Raw genomic sequence first — 20,614 nt, 5'->3', positions numbered from 1 at the left:
TTACATGTACAGTAATAAGGCCCAAAATAGTGGCTAATTAGCTTAAAATAGTAAAAATGTAATAAATTCCCTAGCAGCATGTGTAAGTTTATTACATGGTAGGTAATATGTTAGATCAATATCAGAGTCTCATGACAAATTGTGTGGTTTTGTTTTTTTTTTTCCATACAGAGCTCTGTCCTTTACTTTAGCTAAGTCTTAGGTGGGTGTAACGTCTGATTTAACATACAGATAGATAAAGCTGTAAACTGTGAAAGCGTGTCTTTTGTAGTGTCAGTAAGTATTGTTCTGAATGTGTCAAACTATGACACGTCAAATCCATAAAAGACTGATAAATATTTTTTAATGAGAAAGCTGCTCAGCAACAAATGGCAGACCAGTGAACAACCGTGAGTGAACACGAGCAACATTCAGCTGCTCTAAATGTGAACATTTCCATCTGGAGAGGACATTGACCTTAAAAAGTGCTGAAAGAGTGTAATTATTGACTTATATTTATCAGGTGGACAGAATTGGGACATGGTGCTAGTGTTGCTATGTGTGGTAGGCTAATTGCTTATCATTTATAAGCAACTATTTACCCACAAGTTCACTATATCAGGTATGACTTGACAGAAGCAAGTCTTGCACCTTTCATTTCTTTCACGTCCCTTCTCATACCGTTACATTATTGTTTTGAATATTTTCTGTTCATTTTGTTTACTGAAGAAATATGTCTCTGGACTATAAGTCACAAAAACATCTGGGCACATTTGATTATTATGTTTTTTTTAGTATTTTACTGTGTCCGAATGCTTAATACAGAATTTAGATGAGGCTTAACATAATTTATTTCCTATTGTTTATATATTTATTCATCATTGAGTTCCTCTCTAACATCATAATGTTTATTTTTGTATCAGACCATCAGAAGAACCAATTAGTCCTGTAGACATAACAATGGGATACTGAGCTCGAACCATCACTCGCATCTCTCTGTACTAAACTTCCCATAAATAAACCTTCATCATGATAGATAGTAGTGATAGTATCACTGAGAATTTGTTGGAACAGAGGAAGTCCTGTTTGGCAAAAGATTTGAAAAAACATTGTAAAAAGAAAATAATTATTGCAACTTAAATTGCTCCCTCAGAAGAAGTAGAAATGAGGAGCTGCAAGAGGCTAAGTTCAAGGAAGAGGACATGCCAGACTGTTCTGCCAAGAAGACCTCTAGAGTTATTAAGATTAGATTTATTGTCATGTATACATGTACAGGAAAATTTGTCCTCCACTTTTAACCCATCCAGGTCTGTTGACACACACATGCACATGGTCACACACTCATAAATACAGATGCCATACACTGGACTGGTGGGAAGCCATACACAGGGCCCGGGGAGCATGGGGGTACGGTGCCTTGCTCAAGGGCACCTCGGCCATGACAAGGAGGTGGACTGACACCCCTCCAGCTGTCAGTTGCACCAATTTCACCAACTTTTTTTGAGCGGCAAGAGTGGGAATCGAACCGCCACGACCCACTCTAACCACTCAGCCACGGATTATGCAGTAAGTTATGATCCACAGTCATGTAAAAGAAAGTACAGCCTCTGTCATTTCTGAGGTCTTATGTATTCAGACATGACAAAAAAATATGGTCCTCATCAGGCCTTTCGATTAGGCCAACACAACCTCAGATGAACAACAAACACTTGATATATTACAGTGTGTCATTACTTATTTAGCAAAAACTAAGCCAAAATGTAGAAGCAGTGTGAGAAAAATGAAGTCCACCACATGTTTAACTTGTGGAAGCACCTTTAGCAGCAATAACTTTTTAACTTGTTGAAGTTGTTTTCTGTATGATGCTACCAGTCTCTCACATAATTGTGGGGGGATTTTGATCCACCTTTTCATTTCACAACATTGCTTCAGCTCCTTGAGGTTTGTGGCATTTATTGATGCACAGTTCTTTTAAGGTCCCACTGCAGCATTTCAGGCAGGTTGAGGTCTGGACTTTGAAACATTGCAATTTTTTGATTGCTTATGTTTTCGGGCTCTGGCTTTGAACCAACACTGGAACCACTTTGGTGGAGAAACTGCCTGTCATGAACTTTAACCTTTTATATACCAACTAAGGCCTGTTGAATATGATATGTAGCTTTAGGGTATTTTGCAGTTTCTCTAAGCATTGCACAGTCTGACTTTCAGGTGAAAAGACATACACTCATGAGAAGGTTGGCAACAGTCATGAATGTTCTGCATTTGTGAATAATGTTTCTAACTGTAGAATGATGAAATCCAGCAACAGTCATGAATGTTCTGCATTTGTGAATAATGTTTCAAACTGTAGAATGATGAAATCCGGCAACAGTCATGAATGTTCTGCATTTGTGAATAATGTTTCTAACTGTAGAATGATGAAATCCAGGTTGTTTAGAAATGTGCTCGTAACCATTCCCAGATTCATGAGTGGCAACTGCTGCTTCTCTAACATGCACATGTAAAGGGAATTTAAAAAAAGCCCTTATAAAGATCAATTAGGATTTTCTTTTCTAATAAAGAAATACATTCATTATCCAAGTAAATTTTCTTCCCAAAATATATCAGTCATTTACCTCCATGTACTTGAGATTATTTAAAGCATGAGTTTAGTGGAAAATTAATATATCAATCTGTGTAAAAGTGTTTAAAACTTATCAGTTTCCACTCAAGGCTCAATAGTAGGACTACCTTGTCTACATTTCTTCCAGTTTAAAATTTTCATCGGTGTGTCTGCTTTTATATATGTCATATGTCATATGACTATTGTTTTTAGCTAATTTAGTGGGGAACTTTTTTTCTTTTCTTTTGTATAATGAGTACTGAATAAAAGCTGTTCATGATTATGTATTTTGCAAAATAATTCTCCAATTTGGGATTAAAAAAAAGTATTATTCAATTCAGCTTGATTAGATTCAAATGATGTCAAACTACCTGTGCATCTAGCTGGGAAACTTTCTCTCTTTGGTCCATAACAGCTGTGCTCCACTTTGTCAGCTTCTTACTCATATGATGCTCGAGATGAGAAGATGTTATCGCATTTAAGAGTTATGCTGATTTATAACCAGAACTCCTGTCAGCATTTCTCTGACCTACATTGTTTGTGTGTTGGCAGTGCGTAGGCGTAGTTCCAAGTGTTATGTTATGACTGGGGTAAAAAATTCAGAGTTAAGGGAGGTCATAATCATTAGCATCTGTTTATTCTTTAATGTGCAAAATACAACAAAAACTTTCTGCTCACTCTTTACCAATGGCATTTTTAATTCATAGGCATCCACTTGAAGGTCTGTTCCAAATGAGATTTGAGCCAGATTTTTCTTTTTTTAAACATCAGTTCTCCCCATAAAGTTAAGACTAGGTGCACTGTTTTCCCCACATCAAAAAGATGTATAGGTGAAGAGCTGTCTTCACACCTTTTGGCAGGCTTATGAAAGTGTCACCTTTGAACCTTTACATAGGGGAGTATTGATGATGCGAAATATATTTGCTCATGTTGAGAATGAAAAGAAATGGTGACATAGTGGATGTGGATAAAGGGAAAAAAAATGCCAACCACAAGCAAAATCTTTATCTCGTGTAAAGATCAACGTACTCCTTCCAAACGAGTGACAGACATACCAGAAATCTACTGAACATTTTAAAACACCAACACGGTCGGGCTGCATATAAAAACTACCAGGGAATAAACACAGCAAGACTGCAGAGGAGTGGCTCACATTTGAAGCTGGGCGCCGAGACTGAAACAACACCGTCATGCTGCTGGTGAGTCCAGGCTGCTGTGCTTATACTTATCTCTAATCAGTGACTGGCTGATTATATCACATAATGTACTTCTTTTGCTGCATGTAAAGTATATAGTAAGTCCGTTTTAACTTTAAATACCATGCCACTGTGTTAAAACTGAGAGACATTTTATTTATTATTATTATTATTTCTTTTTTTTTCGTTTTCAATTTTTCACTTATGTTGCCATATGCTGTATAATAACTAAGTTGTTTGCTGTGACTACATCTGACATAGGTTGTTACGAGGGATAGTTATGTTAGGGTTCTCTTTTTGTCCTGTTCCCTTTCTTTTTTTTTTTACTTTGGACTTCACTTTAAAGCAGACGCTTCGACGCAATAGGAAACTGATATCTTTTTTCTTTCTGTACTGTCTGCAAAAACTCAATAAAGAGATTTGGAAAAAACAAACAAAAAAAAACTTAGAGACAAATGAGAGACAAAATGAACAAAAAGTAAACCTTTCATTACCTTTCAGACAGTCTGAGTTTTTTGTTTTATTTTCATGCTTCATGGTTTTCATGTCACTTTTAGAACGCCTCTTACCTGCTCTCTTCTTTAGGTCTTGAGAGTTATACTGTTGCTGGGTTTTGCCTCACTGCTGCACGCCACCAGGAAAGGGAAGGTTGTCTCAATGAAGCTGAAGCAGGGAATTGGATCAAGGGTCAAGAGTGTGAGAGTGTGCCTGGATTCCTCGGTGCTGCCTGACCTCTCCAGCTTATCTGCCTCAAACATGTCTCTGTCACCATGGATTTACAGGTGAGGACTTTTGATACTTTTGATATTTTAAAATTAGGGCTGGGCAACGATTACAATTTTTTATCTAATTAATCACATGATTTCCCTGATTAATCACGATTAATCGCATTTGTACGCAAAATCCAAAAATTAATATTGTATAGGTTTCAGCATTTAGTTTAATTTTAAATGTACTGCCATATGAATGAAAGTGCCATAACATTTGTTGTGCAAACACACTTTTAACATTGGCATTTTTATGTAGTTTTTATGTAGAAGCCTCGCTCCACTGTCTGTTTCGTTGAATGACTTGCTGCTATCAGTTGCGTGTTTTGCCTTTAAGTGATATTTTAGACTGGAACTAGTACGGTGATAAGACAATTCAACTTGGCAGTGTTTACAGATGACTTTGGTTATGTCGACTCCGCCGTCTGGAAGAACTTTAAAATGAAAATGGCCGAGTAAAAGTTCCGTACCCTTCTCCATGTTTGGTGGATCCGCCAATTACTTTCTTTTCCGGTTCTGCTGCAGAAGGCAACAGACTTTTACAAAATAAAAGCCTGTGAGCAACAGACTTTTACAATAATAAAAAAAATAATAAAACACGTAGTCCGTGGTGTAGTGGGTTGAGCAGGCACCCCATGTACAAGCGGCCATAGTCCTCGCTGTAGCTGGCCCCGGTTCGAGTCCCGTTTCGGACAGCCCTGTGCTGCGTGTTGTCCCCCCCTCTGCTTCCTGCCTCTCTGAACATTCCTATCCATTAAAGGCACAAAAGCCCCCAAAAATATTAATTATTATTATTTTTTTTAATAAAAAAAATAAAACCTGCGTTAATGCGCGATAAAATATTTATCGGCGTTAAATAATTAACGCGTTAACACGATAATAAAGAGTTAACTCGCCCAGCCGTATTTACAATATATACTGATATATATATACTGTACATATATACTTCGGGCTGACACGAATACTTACATTTTTACTTATTTATATATATATATATATGTATATATATACATATATATGAAAAAATGTTGTGGCAGAGAATTCTTTGATCCAAGGAATAATGATAATGTCTCCAAAACTGCTGAAATAATCTATAGTATTGACAATGGATTTATGTTGCAGCCACTTCTGTAATCAATAAAAACTTCTCTGTAATTTCATCTGTAGGTGTATTGGCTCTCAGTCCACAGTTTTGTTAATGACAACTAGCTTTATATTGCAGTGTTTCCTGATGACACAGGACCAGTTGATTCCCTTTTTTAAATGTGTCTTGGCTTTTAATGTCTGATGTCACAAGACACTGTACGGCTTAAATGAGATTAAACCGAAACTTTAGTTACTGGTTCTTATGCTTAGTATTTAGCAAGAAACACTGGTGTGGTTTTTGACTTCAAGGCTCACGTTGGATTTGTATCCAGATCTGCCCTTTTCACACCTCAAAAGCATCATTGAAGTGTTTCACAGAGAAGTAGATGCACTGTAATGCTCTTCCATCTAGCCTACCCAAAAATCCAATAATACAGCCACAGCAGATTCAGAGCTCAGGTCAGCTTCCATACTGAATTTTTTTTGTTTGTTTTTAAATCACTTCAGGGTTTGCCATGTAAAGAATATGGCAATGCTGTATTTCATGCCTGGCATTGCAGTATATAGACCAGCATGGCCCCTCATGCCCTCTGACATGATTGTGTTAGTTGTGCATAACTAAATTTTCTGGTGCGGCAGCTTTTAGTTTCCATCCAAAGAGTCGGGTGATGACATCAAAGCACTTTGTCTTTTACCTCATCAGCTAAAGTTTGGTTTATGCACATTACTTAACTTATCTCTCTCACATATTGTATTTATGTTGGGGGCAGTTGTATTTTTTTAATCTTTTGTCCTTCCAGGTTTCATTTAACGTCTTTACAATCTCTTTCTGCCTTACTGACTTTTCATTTATTTGTGAAGCATACGGAACTTCAGCAACATGTATAAAAAGTGTTTTAAAAATAAGACTTCTCCAATTAATTCAACTACTAATGTTCTATGCTGCTTTCCATTTCTCTTCAGAGATACCTGGGTCCCATCACGTTTGCCCAGGCGGATCTCACAGGCCCACTGCCTGACCTCTGGCTGTCTGAGCCCGCAGGAGGGATGGGAAGATTCAACTCTGGAGGTCAGACCCATCCGATATCAGATCCTGGTCCTTCACAGGTGGGCCACAGCAGTGGTTGAAAATATATTTATTTCTGTTATGCCTTTGGTTATGCTGTTAGAACAAGAATCGTTTTTGTATTCACAAAAAGCACATTAAGGAAGTCAGGGAAGGGCTATTTGGAAAGCATTTTCCCCGGTTAATTTGATATATTTCCTGATTTAGCAGGATGTCAAGACAGGATTAAATAAGAACAAGCATCATAATGTTGTATAACCACTGTTTTTACAAGTCAGCCCTGGATAGCATCAAACAAACTTCAGTAAACAGGACAGAACCAATCAAATTATTTTTTGCTGTGGGCACAATGCTCTTTAAAGCCTCATCCAGTCTCTATGGTACACATGTGCATAGTTTCTCAACACATCTGGTTGTTTTTTGCAATGCATTTTAAAGAACTTAATTTTCATTTGTGTATTTATAATCACGGATGGACTATGCTGCTGGGAGCAGGTCTCTGCAGGAGCCACAGCATTTTTGTGTTTCTTTGGTCTGTGAAAGCAGTTCTATGTATCTGGCTAAAATAATTTGGCATCTTCAAGCTTCAGAACTAATCACATAGATTCTCAATAGTATTGCATGACAAAAATCTAAACATCCTAAAAGACTGTTTGCAGTGCTGTACAGCCACAGCTGGTGGTTGAAGAAGAATACAAAGCACAAAATTGTGAACCCGAATAAGCTAAAGCTGACTGGGATTATTATCCCTGAGATCCTCCTTAGAAGGAGATCTCTGGTGATTTTTTTGGGAAACAGACTTCAACAACAGAGTGTAGCATAACATTTTTTTGCCCTGTGCTTGACCACAATTAATTTAAATCCACTTAATTTCAGAGGGAATTATTGTCCTTTTTACATTTCTTTAATTAATTTGTAAACTATACTTACTGTTTACATTTCTAAATAAAATATTCACACAAAAAAGGTTTAGTGCTCATTATACATTGTGGATTTAGTTGAAGATCAAATCTCATATAGAAGTGGAACTTTACTGAAAAAATTGTGTATATTGTTTCTTTGGCAGTAACAGCGAGAAAAAACAAAACTCATTTAGGTTTATGTTTATTGTATCGTGTTAATGAGGCTTCACTGGGCCCAGCTTCAAAGCTTGGAACAAGAAAAAAGAAAGATAAAACTAAACATATGAATTGTTGTCTTTGTTTCCATAACTTCCTCTAAAAAATACAAAGAACAAGATTGAATCAGACTCATTGAGCGCCTAAAGTTAATTTTCATTTCGTTTTATCTCAGTCCAAAGCATCAGTTCTTGTGTAATCACACTGGAATTTTTTTCAATTTGATATCAGTATTTGCTCACACTAATTATCTTCACTTATTGCAGAGTCCCAAGGCAAAATCAAACTAAGAAAGGAGGGAAGAGGAAAAGGAAGAAGTACGACTTCGTTTTGGGGACCCAAGTGATCACAGTTGGCTGTACCTGTGTGAGGCCCACTATTGTACCCTTACAGTAACAAAGACTTCAAATGTTTGCATTTCTCTCAGCGTGATTTAAATGCTGTTCTCATCCACTTCAAATTTTTATTCAGCAAATGTTTTTAAAGTAATCGCTGATCCATATGACTGTGAAATATAAAACAGCCTTTTTTCACCACTTTTAGTGTTAGCTCCTAGCTTGCTAGCATGTAGGATTTTAGTTCACAAGCTACAATAGTTACAGCCTGGCCTATCCCCCCGAAGCTCCACATACTGACGTTTTGTCAAGAGCACTGGTATCACTTGTTATTGCAAAAGGTAGCCTTTAGCATCAGATTTCAGTGCACAGGATGAATATATTAAAAATGTCTATACCTGGATTGTCATCTGCAGTACTGGATAAAGCAATATATTTTTTACCACATCACTGTTATCATACCTGATCGAGTACTGTTCGTGCCTACCCAAGTAAAAGTATTTCCTGAACCATAAACAAACCACAGTAAGAAACTGAAAGTAAACATAATAACTAAAACCAAGGAAATGGAAAAATTAGTTCTTCTACTAGTCTCAAACTCGATTTTTTTTTTAAGTAACTTTCCTCCGTGCCCCTCAAGCCCCCTGAAGACCTTGTTGTTTGTCATTGGTACCAATTCCAAGTGACACATTGTGTGTATATTGGAAAGAGGATGGCAATATTTGAAGCCCTGGGAATTAAAATGAGTTGGTTAACAGTTGACAATATTCTCTGTGCACCGTCTATCTACTTAAAAAATATTAACTATCGACCAATTTAGTTTTTGCTCAATTCTAACGTGCGCAGCCATTTTCAATGCTACCAATGACAATACACTGATAGTTTTCACAACCTGCAAGTAGCTGGATGTCTATTTCTGCCCCCTAAAGGTGAAATGGGGCTTAATGTAGCTTTAATTCACAAGTAAAATACAGTGTATGGAAACACTGCAAGATGTTCTATATATTGAACAGATTCATTCAAGAGCTCATTTTTCCCAGGACAACTTCATCTTTAAAGGAGTGTTATTAAAAAAAAACACATAAAGTTTTAAATTATGTGATAATGTTCATTTTTGTGGATGTGTGTTTCATTGTACTTTTCTTTTTCTTTTTTATAATTCAAATGATAACATTATGAAACAATGAATTGTATTTTTATACAAAGGAGTTTTTTTTGGCATCTTTTGCAAATGTATTTGAATTAATTATGTGTTTGCTATTACTTCAATATAGTGACTTATTAAATCCTGCTTGTTCGCTCTATGCTAATCTAATTGCATGCATTAAATTCAAAGTCATGTAGTGTAGCAAGATTGATTAATTATTCAAAGGATGTTTTTGACTGAGCAAAGAAAAATAATAATCTTTGGGGTGCAGAATGGATGGACAACCAAGAATCTGATCACAGTTGACCAAAAAATTCTAAATTTCATTTGAAAAGTAAGAGACCAAAGTGGAGGTTCATTTAAGCTTTTTTACTGAACATGCCAAATTGATACAATCAATCCAACCTTGAAGATTTACAGCAACACACAGTTACAGCAGGTACAAATCCCATGTTACAACTCCCTTGTTACAGTGCAAACATTAACACATGTCAGTCCAGTCGGTATGAAATCTATATGACTCAACAACTCTGGCATATTTCATCTTTCTGCTTCCTCTTTTAGGTTTCAATGCCTTTTTTAAAGACAATCAGAGCACAGTGAGACATGCCAAGGCAAACAGTGACCACTGGTTAGTCATTTAACCCACAGAGTTTCACCAAGTTCTGACCTGTCCCTCACTTTGCCTCAACCTGGTGTTATATTGTTTTTACTGAATATGTTCAATGTCGCTCTTGTAGGCAAATGTGCTTTCGAGTTGTGCTTCCTGAAATAAGAGTGCAATCAGTGCTCTAAAACTAAGATACTCATACACGTCAGTGTCTACTTCTACACTACAGCTAAAGTTTTACAGTGAGCCTGAAAATTGGTAGCAGAGCTTTCCTCTCTAAGAGCACTGTAGAAACAAAAACTGATTCATCATTGAACTTTCATGAATTATTTAATGAGACTCACTGAGCTTACCACACACAGACATCCCAAGACAAACTGAAAGATCTTAAAAGTCGTGCAGTGAAGAATTAACATGAAAACAGTGAATTTACGGAAATTTTATTTTATTAAGCTTTTATTTTTATTTCTGAATCTGCAAAAGCTTGTATGTTACATTCCATTTATGTGTATTGGCTTGTACATAAGAACCATGGATATGAAAACTGAAGAAGCTTTTGGTTTTGACTTGTGTTGGTAGTGACTGAATACATCTTCTGTGTCCAGTTTTAAGCACATCACTACGTTTTTCACGTTTTACTGGGTAACAGTTCAGATTACAACCCTCAGTTCCATTGTTACAGTCTGATTGGAGACTGTCTGTGTCTTCAAATGCATTGTCGCCAAATTGGTACTATTCCACGACTACTTCTGCTTTAGAAGAAAAAAACATAGCTCAGTGAATGCTGCTATAATTTTACTCAGGGAATTGCAATTTTCTGCTTTCTGACTGAGACTGTGGGAAATAAAGAGTTACAATTACATTTTTCCATAATCTTGCACCAAACAATCATAGTTGTCAAACACTGGAAATGCTTGTGTTAATCTCACCACACCCCCCCACCCATCATTCCGTTTGCTTTTGGAGAAAAAAGAATTTTCAACATCAAGAGTTGGCTAAACTTTGCACAGCTTGTTCAGAACTCTTACAGCATGCATCAAATATGAAACCTGCCTTTTCAAGTCATTCAAAATGCTTGCTGTTGTTGAGTTCAATTTTCTGTTTTGCATTTTTCTAATTTCCTCTTATTTTTTTCTAAATGGAGTAAAAAAACAACAACAACAACCTTGCAGTCTTGATCTTTCTCTCTTTTAGCTCTCTTATTCCACTCATCTACCGGCAGGCCTCCTCCTTCAACTCCTTGTTCTTCCTCACTTCTTCTGCATGTTTATCCTGCAACACAGACACAGGAACAAAGAAAGGCACAAACACACATTAACAAGGCAGCCAGGAAAAACCTCAGTGAACATTTGAACAGCCAAATGAAAACAACCGAGGAGAACTAAAAACTCCTTTTCACCTCATCAAATATTCATGATTACTGATCAAGCTTGTGAAGAATGTTAAAATAGAAGAGCGAGCATGGTTTATGACACTAAAGCCTATTACTATTTAGAAAATGTAAGGCTTCAATTAAACAGATCTACTTCAAATTATCACTGTCACCTCACAGCAAGAAGGTTCCTGGTTCAAATCGTGGAAGTGACCTTTCTGTGTGGAGTTTACATGATCTCCCCATGTCTCACTGGGTACTTGAGCTTCCTCCCACTGCCCAAAAACATGCATGTCAGTTTGATTGGTGACTCTAAGTTGACTCTAGAAGTGAGTTTTAGCGTGATGGACGTTTGTGTCTGTGGCCCTGTGATGGACTGGCAACCTGTGCAAGGTGTACCTGCCTTTCGCCCAATGACAGCTGGGATGGGCTCCAGCCTCCCTGCAACCCTTGTTGGGTTAGGCAGGTATAGAAAATGGATGGGTGGATGAAAGTAGTTCATTGTCACTTTAAAAGTAGCCGCACTCTTTAGCTCATTCTGGATAAGTAAAACTCCACTGTAACATCTTTGATATGCCTTTTTGTCTTAAACAATGACCTAAACCTGTATTTAGCAATCAGCCAAACCCTTGCACTTCCACAGAACTAATAAGATACTCAACCTCTTGCACTAAAAACCATGACGTACACAAGGATAAAAATTTAATCAGAAATGAAAAAAAAACTGCCAGTTATGGGTTTAATTGCATGAAGATTCTTGGTTGAATGGACCATGAGTTTTAGAAAACTGTATAATTATTTTGAAAGCTTTTGATAAGCTCTCCAAAAAGGGTTAGAAATTCAAATCAACTAGGACTTACCTTCTCCTGCAGCCTCTCCAGCATGGCAGCCAGAAGGGCCTCCCTGTTCTCCTTGTTGGCCTCCATCTTCTGCTCCAGCTTTTCCTTGGCATTCTTGATGAAATTGTTGTTCTCCTCAAAGGCCTTCTGGATCACCTCACGCTCGTGCTCCCTCTTCCCTGCCAGGTGCTTCAGCAGCTCAGCTTCCTGGCACTGGTTGGTGCGGCAGGGGATAAAGAACTTTAAATGTGGAATTGATGCTTGATGATTAGCAAGTTTTCAGCAATTTTAGGCAATCCTTTGTGATTATGTTTAAGGTTGATGAGGGGTTTTATGTTTTTGCCTGATGTGGCCTGCAGACAGAGCCTTCAACCCAGTATTAGGATCCAGACTATCACAATTCACAAAACATGCTGTAAACATTAAATATAGAGGTAATAGTCTGTCAGCTTGCTTCCTTTGAACAGCAAAAAAGACAAAGGTGTGTCAGCAGATCTTGGGAAGAAGTAATTTAATATCAATCCAATCTTCTGTGATACACTTTTTTGTATGTTTTTCAATAATTCAAGACAAAAAAAAATCTATGTAGATTAAAGATAACATGATGTTGAAGTTAGGTGAATGCATTCTTTTAAATCTGGCTCATCCTTTTTCCTCCATGAATATGGGCCATTGAGCCATTTGTGTCCTGGCATGGCTGTCTTTGTACTTTCATGTCTCTCTTTCCATTTCTCCCCTTCCGCCTCTCAGCTTTCAATCACTTCCTGTCCATTAACTCAAGTATTCCGTCCCACTTTCCTATCATCTATCTCCACCCTTCTTTTCTTCTTCCGTTGATAAATCACCCGGCCCAAAAAGTGTGTCGACAGATGTTCAACAATGCCTGATTGAGCGACAAATAGCCAGGGTTAAGGTTCCTAGTGAGGCTCTGCCCAGTTGTTTCTGGCAGTTATGTTGCTAGGCCTTACCAAATCCCCTCTTTCCTCACCTTTCGTCTCTCCTCAGCAGCCTCCAGCTTCTTTTGGATCTCCTCCAGGGATGGGTCGCGGCGCTGCGGCATGGAGGTGTTAAGTTCTGGCACGCCATCAAAGGATGGGGGCTTGAGGATTACCTCGAAAGCCTGGCCTGAGGTCCGCTTGTTCAACTCAATCACTTCAACATCTTTGATGACACACCAGCCCAGGTCCACTGCATCTAACATTGTCAGATCACAAATATAAACCTTTCTGAATGCATTGTGTCGTTTCTGGTTTATCTACCACCTTCATATCTTCTGTTTATCAAACTCCTTAAATTACCTAGAATGCTAAATGTCCATTGACTTTGAAAATGCTATCACATTAAAATCATTAATGTTTGTGTGAAGGAGATTACTTTTACCCTCTGCCTTGTAGGTAGTTTTTTCTGCAGTGTGTGGGTTCAAGCAGGCGCAGAACAAAGACACCAGGGGGAGCTCCTTGAGCTTCTCTTTATAGGCTGAGGACACAAACACACACACACACACACACACACACACACACACACACACACAAACCTTTGTTGACCAACTGAATCATGAACAAGCATTCACAAAGAGATGAATGCTCTTTTTCTAGTAATAGTGATTAGACATTCTCATTATGTTATATTAACTGTCATAATGATAACATGACACAGATAATAAAATATGATGTCATCAGTACTATATATAGAGTAAATGAGGGCTGTTGTAAGGTGAATTTCTGCTGCAACTGCGCTTACCTGCCAGAGTCATCTTCTCACTGCGTATGTAACTCTCCAGGGATGCTGAAGATCTGTCTCACTCTGTCAGAGGCACATGCACAGACAAATACCAGGGAAGGCTTTAATGAAGCATCTTCAAAGGTCACATAATGAATCTGAAAAGCAGTGACTGAGGACAGAATTAAACAGATGCAATACCGCAGAGCACTTGTATTACCTCTCACCATAAAGGTTCAATATTCTGCATTGAAGTTGAGCTTTTATGCAGCTTTCCAATTTGTTTTTCAGTCTCCCATCTGGATGCAAGCTGCAGTTCAAATGCAGTGCTAACACATCAAAGGCAGGGAAAAAAACAAAAAACACAATATGCCCTTTCTAAAGAAAAGATTACAATGCGCAATCATTTACACATATGATTTTTCCATATGTGCTAACTTGAGAAATCCTCAATGCTTAAAATCTAATACTATTTTCTACTTGATATACAATCATTGTAAATATTTAAATTTTTTTGAGTTACTTGACTTATTTGAATAATGTATTTTTCTATTCTATTCTATTTTTCTATTCTATTCTATTCTATTCTATTCTATGATTGTTTAAGTTTATTAAGACAAGGCAGAGGATGTTAAAATTATCCTAAATGACTGGAAGCTAGTGTAGTGGCATGAAAACTGGAGTGATATTGAGTGCGATAATGGGGCTTAATAAGCAGTTTTGCAATGAAGTCATCAAATGTTACATAGTATTGCTTCAATAGAGTCTTGCATGGCCAGAAATAAGTAAGCAGTTACATGCATGAGGACATAAAAGCATGGAATACGATTTCTAAGTGCTGGACAGATAACAGAAGGTGTATTTTTGCAACGTTCCTCAGCCGAAAGTTACAAGGCTAAGCAACAGACCTAATAGCAATCTTTTTAGAAAATGACTTTGTATCACTACCTTGATGAAACTGGTGACCTGATTTGGTCCAAAACCCAGAAGATAAGTCTTACTGTGGTCCGGCTTTGAATTGTACATGTGCATCAATCTCCACACAAAGCTTAAACTTCCAATCAAACAGCAAACAAGGGGGACATGTTTTTCTTCCGAGCCTACAGTGTTTTGTTGCAATAAATCACAGTCATGACACAAGTGGGAGAGGCAGCTGTAATTGTTGATGCAAAAAGGTTTGTGTAAATAACAAAGCAGAGAATTAGCCTGTTTTACCGCCTGCCCAATATGTACTTCAAACGTTTAAACAGTGGTGAATATGTCTCTTTTATCTTCTGATTGTAGACTGCTAATCATGACAAAAAGCTGCAGGAGGAAATGCAAATCAACAATACTTTTATTAAATTTAGAATTAACTTGAAAACTGAACAGAATGATTTGCACTGAGGTAGAGAGGCAGCAGAGCAGCAAATAATTTTGCCAGACTTTCTCACCAAATGCTATTAATCTGTTTCTCCATGTCTGTCAGATGATGTCATCAATGCTTGGTGGACATTGAAGAATTTTTCAAATCTGTTTTCTTGCTATGTAGACTTTTTAAACATCTAAACTGAGTGGACAAGATTTTAAACATGAAATAATGATTTCTTATTGATTGATTGAATTGATCTCTCAATTCCCCACTATATCTAAGTGAAAAAGACTCCAACAATGAGTGGCCAATTAGTACTTTCATCAATAAAAATAAAAAAATAAAAAGGGGGTGGGCAGGTAGCAAATCATTTTCTGCATCACTGTTAATCCCATCAATAAATTCTTAATCACTCAAATACTTGGAAAATTTTATCATATGAGAATCCAGGAGTGTTCTCTACAATTTGTTGACTTGTACAATGCACACTATAATTAAGTTTGCTTAGTCCTGGGAACCAGCACCATTTGCATACAAAGTCTGTTATCTTGTGGTTATGCACCAGAATGCTCACAGCATTCATATTTTCATTTAACAGTTTTCCATCACAGCGGTAGACATGGCCATGGTTTCTGATATGGGGCAAATTCAATCAGAAATCTTTTATCGGGCTTATTTTCCCCCAAAGCCCAACGGATCATTGACAACAGATAGAAGTAATTTAGCAAAGGGTTACATTTATTCAAGTCTAAGAAAACTTTAATGATATGCTATTAAAGAATTGAAGAATTTAAATAGCTTATATTCTATTCTTTAATTTTTTCTGTCTAACTGTGTCTGCAGTTAACGTTCCTTCTACTTCTATGGAGTTTAATGGCTGCATTTAAGGAATGATTCAATATATTTGTATGTATGTAGGCCTATGTATGTATCTATCTATCTTTCTATCTATCTATCTATCTATCAAGCTAGCTATCTAGCTATCAAGCTAGCTAGATAGCTATCAAGCTAGTTAGATAGCTACCTTGCCATCTATCCTGTGAGTGACACAAGTGTACGAATGAGACAACCCAGAAGGTATACATTATATTTCATGGAACACTCCCCTGTGACCACCCAGACATGGTTCCCTGTGGGACCGACACACACAAGGACACACACGTATACACATACTAATCAGGCAGCACACGTGCGCGCACACACACACACACACACACACACACACACACACACACACACACACACACACACATGCACATACACACGCACACACACACACGCACACGCACACACACGCACACACACACACACACACACACACACACACACACACACACACACACACACACACACACACACAGCTGTACCTCATCTTGATAAACCACCCAGGTTGCAGATCAATGTACTGCTTACTGCTGGAATAAGAGCTTTTTGTGTCTTGTTTGTTAGTTTGCACAAAGAAAGAAAGCAGCCTGCAAAGGGAGCATATGGGGCCATGTGGATAGACATTTTATATTTCATAATGAGTTGTGTATTGGGAGATCACTAAATCACCCTTCATCTATGCTGAAGGTAACAGGTCTCAAAAATCTGTTTGATTTTTATTCAAGTAAACATGAAATAAAATATTAGAGCAATTGATTTGTATTGTTATCCAATATCTTTGTGTCTTAAATTTTACTCAAAGTTCAATAGATGGTAGAGAAAATTAAGGAGACGCCTGTTGAAGATGGGATGGGGCTTCGCTTAATACCATTCAGTTAATATTGTGAAAAGGTTTTACTTTAACCCAAACCATGATCTTATACTGAACCTAAACAGGACATTGTGGTGTATATATAAAAAGAAACAGCTTTCCCACGCAGGAGAACAAACTGTTGAGTTGACTGAAACGTCTTGTGTTTCAGTCATGCATTTGCCACGCCCGCTTTAATCCAAATGTGGACTTTGTCTGCAAACACAGACATGTAGAGTTGGAAGTCAACCTCTTCTAATGTTTAGGTATGATGGTTTGTTGGCATTTTAAATGATCTGTGTGATGAAATAATGTTTCAAAACAGCACAGAAAAAAACTCAAATATCTTTCTGTGCTTAGAGTAGCTTTGCTTTCGTTCACGCCAACTGAGATTTTGCTTAACCAGATGTATGTCTCATTTTTCCACACAGCAAAGACCTCTTTTATATATAGTGCGCTAGATGAACCTTGAGTTTTAAAGAAGTTTTTTTCTTTCATATCTAGGTTTCCTAGGGTGCCATATTTGATGTTCAACTTGTGTAAGTTGTCATATTTACTCATTAAAATAAATATTACATTTTTGTCCCAAGATTGATCGAGTTTGTGCAGTCTTGATGACATTACGAAACTCCTTCTAAGACGAACATTTACAACAATATAGTCCAGCTTATCACAATAGTTTGCAGTTAAGCTAAATATCAACAATATTGGTGAAAAGGCATCCTTTAAATCATGAATTTTATGAAGCATTTTGACTAAGCTGGATGGAGTTATTCTACAGAAGTTACTCTATCAATTGCCATTTTTTTCAACCCAATGCTTGCATCTACAAAGTCACCTTCCATGCACAATAATGAGACTGTAACACCAAACTCCTAAATAAGAAATTAGAAATAGAAAATTAACATTTTGGTCAAAAGTACATGACAAAGCAGGACTTTTTACAGGCGTTAATCAAAATTTTCTTCTTGTTCTAAGACACCTCATTATCTCACTGTTACTATGTCTTGGATACACATCTTTTATGTGCACACCCCAGTTTCCTCCCCCACTCTTCTCTGTAAGCCAGACCAAAGCTGCATTCATAGTTATGGGGGATCAATAATAAATGACAGAGGTTTCATTACAGTTTATGGGTACACTGAGTTCTCTCCTGCCCTCCCTTCTTCTCTTTCCTCTACCAGCAAGAAAGCCCTGCATCATCACTATCCTCTCCCTCACCCCATTACACCCCGCTAACACAGTGGAAAACACACACTCTCAGGTTGCATCCAGTTTGGCAATGAAACTTAACAATCAGAACCCAAAGTGACCCAGGTAAAACACAAATGTGTGTAGCTGTGTGCTGTGACGCAGGTGCCGCAGACTTACCCCCCCTCTGTCCCTGTCGTCTCTGCTGCTGATGGTGGACCGCTGACTACAGTAACCCCCGTCTGGCTGCGTGGATGCAGGCACCGGGCAACAGCATCAGCAACAGCATCAATACTGCCTCCATGACATCACCTTGGAGACGCCTTATTGGTCCGAGACACTGCCAGCATACAAGCCTCTCAGCCAATGGGAGCAAGGCGGAAGGAAAGGGGGGAGGGCCGTCAGCTTCCTGTGTTGTACTGCAGGGTGGGTGGTAGAGTCAGTGTTTTATTACATGGTGCAGGAGTGTATGATTGTGTATGTGCACGTATATGCACATTGTGCAGGAGAAAGAGTTCAGAAAGGTAGCGTGAGAAACTGGTGAAGACTGATGTGTGCGTGCTTGTATGCGTGTGCCTATCTCAGCAGGACACCGAGCCAGAAAGCATGCAGGACTCTAAATTATTTAGATGTTAACTGTAAATAGAAAAAGTAGAAATCCTTTTACAGTGTGGAGAACATTCATTTTATGACACATAATAATTGTTTTGCAGAAAAACTATAAATACTAGTAGTTCTATTAGAAATACAGCAGCACCAAAAATTGTATGATTGGTACTTCAACACACTGCTCTGCTGCAACTTTATATTACCTTTAATGTTCTACCTCCTCTGTTTAATACAAATTAGGGTCACTATTTAGTGTAAGTAAACTGTCTGTACGCAAAGTACAGTCAAATATTTCCTATCCTCAGCTTCATGAGTATTTCATTAATGTAGGAGTTCCGTAAAATAGTCTGCTGTTATTCAAATCAAGTTTGCTTGAGTAATGGATTGTATATTTAATTACTTTGAAGCAATCATAAATAAATATATACATTATACCCCATAATTATGCTGACATTATTCTGTTTGACTTAAATTATGCACCGATTGAAGGTTAATTTGACTCTGTATATAACAAGGTTAATGGGAAGTGTAATCAGTGTCTGACTTGCTATTTTTGGATGCCCTAGCGCGTCAGGCTCTTGGAAGAGAGCGTGTGTTCCGAGACTGTGTAGATATCCTTGCGGAGACACACGGATAGCTGACATCGCAATTTAGGTTGCCAAGGACTGTGCTGCTGAAAATGTACAACTTGCTAGAGCCTCAACTCCAGAGAAAAACATGCCAATCAAACCCAATTCCACCACACGTCCAGGTTCTCACCACCTTTGGATTTTTGGCTACGGGAACCTTTCAGACGGAGATTGGAGACAGATCAGGTGTGTCCCAGTCCTCTGTGCGTCATGCACTCCCCTTGGTCATCAAATCTCTCATCAGTTTATCACCCATGGTACATCAAATTCCTAAACACCATTGTCGAACGAATACAAATTAAAAGGGACTTTCAAGCCATGGCTGGACAGCCAAACATAATCGGAGCAATAGACTGCACACATATATGCATCAAAGCACCCGTGCCGTTGTGGAGCGCACTAGTGTGCTGAAGGCCAGGTGGATGTGTCCTAGGGGGCAAACTGCTCTATAGCCCAGAGAAGGCATGCCAGATTATTCTGGCATGCTGCGTTTAGCGCAACATGGCCATAAACGAGGGTCTCCCACTACCTGAACTAGCCCAGGAAGACAACATCACAAAAGACCCCCCTCATGGACCGCGCCATCAAAGTGCCATCATGATGAGGCAACAACTGATTGCACGGCTTTAGTTGCAGTCGTCGAGCGCCTGCCTTATATGGCGAGACGTTTTTTTAAGCCATTTTCATATCAAACCATTTCTTCTTTATTTCGATGAAATTATGAACTACAGGTGACATGGAATTAACAGCACTCGTAATTGCTTCCCATTTCTTCGCTTTAGCAGTTCCCGTAATGCCACTGCTGACACTGCTAAAAATGACAGATTTTCCTTTTCCAAGAAGATTTTCCAAGAAGTCCAACCCACACTGCAAAACGTAAAATAGTCACGGAAATTAGTCATGGAAAAATGTTCACAGTCATGCATATGGATGGTTTTTTTCATGCCACAGCATTAAATAAAGTAACACAGTAGCACATGTGCATCACATATTGAAAGTTGCGTCACATTTAATAGGCAAAAGAAGTTCACATTTGGAGGTCAGAGAGGTTGGAGCATGGTGAGTGAGAGAGTAGCTCGAGTCCCGTCCTTCACACTTGTGCCTTCGTGTAACTGTAACTTTTGGTTTTTCGTCACTGTTTTGCACATTAGAGACTACTTGGTTAAGTATTAGAAATTTATTTATTTATTATTTTTTTTAAAGTATTTTTGGGGGCTTTTTATGCCTTTAATGATAGGACAGTGTGAGAAAGACAGGAAGCAG

The 20,614-nt window shown here is 38.1% G+C and overlaps 2 protein-coding genes across 2 annotated transcripts; one reads left to right on the top strand and one right to left on the bottom strand.

The window, feature by feature from the left end:
• The first annotated feature begins 3,704 nt into the window (after window positions 1–3,704).
• Window positions 3,705–11,042, top strand: il17a/f3 (interleukin 17a/f3). Its single transcript, XM_075459028.1, has 4 exons — window positions 3,705–3,780; window positions 4,363–4,559; window positions 6,594–6,737; window positions 8,081–11,042. Exons 1-4 carry the CDS (start codon window positions 3,772–3,774, stop codon window positions 8,208–8,210), a joined length of 480 nt encoding a protein of 159 aa, XP_075315143.1. The 5' UTR covers window positions 3,705–3,771; the 3' UTR covers window positions 8,211–11,042.
• On the bottom strand, window positions 9,651–18,399 carry stmn4 (stathmin-like 4). Its single transcript, XM_075459027.1, has 6 exons — window positions 18,294–18,399; window positions 13,858–13,920; window positions 13,498–13,593; window positions 13,106–13,311; window positions 12,139–12,330; window positions 9,651–11,178 (listed from the first exon to the last, which is right to left on the bottom strand). Exons 2-6 carry the CDS (start codon window positions 13,868–13,870, stop codon window positions 11,119–11,121), a joined length of 567 nt encoding a protein of 188 aa, XP_075315142.1. The 5' UTR covers window positions 13,871–13,920; window positions 18,294–18,399; the 3' UTR covers window positions 9,651–11,118.
• Window positions 18,400–20,614: the final 2,215 nt, after the last annotated feature.

Source organism: Odontesthes bonariensis, chromosome 24 (genome assembly GCF_027942865.1).
Source record: "Odontesthes bonariensis isolate fOdoBon6 chromosome 24, fOdoBon6.hap1, whole genome shotgun sequence".
Taxonomy (NCBI): domain Eukaryota; kingdom Metazoa; phylum Chordata; class Actinopteri; order Atheriniformes; family Atherinopsidae; genus Odontesthes; species Odontesthes bonariensis.
This window is presented reverse-complemented; position numbering and strand designations above follow the sequence as displayed.

Bases quoted from the DNA above. Each gene is read 5' to 3' on its own strand.
- il17a/f3 (XM_075459028.1), top strand. The intron at 4,560-6,593 runs GTGAGGACTTTT...ATTTCTCTTCAG, and splicing joins CTGTCACCATGGATTTACAG to AGATACCTGGGTCCCATCAC. The intron at 6,738-8,080 runs GTGGGCCACAGC...CACTTATTGCAG, and splicing joins CAGATCCTGGTCCTTCACAG to AGTCCCAAGGCAAAATCAAA.
- stmn4 (XM_075459027.1), bottom strand. The intron at 12,331-13,105 runs GTGAGGAAAGAG...CGCACCAACCAG, and splicing joins CTGCTGAGGAGAGACGAAAG to TGCCAGGAAGCTGAGCTGCT. The intron at 11,179-12,138 runs GTAAGTCCTAGT...TCTGTGTTGCAG, and splicing joins TGGAGAGGCTGCAGGAGAAG to GATAAACATGCAGAAGAAGT.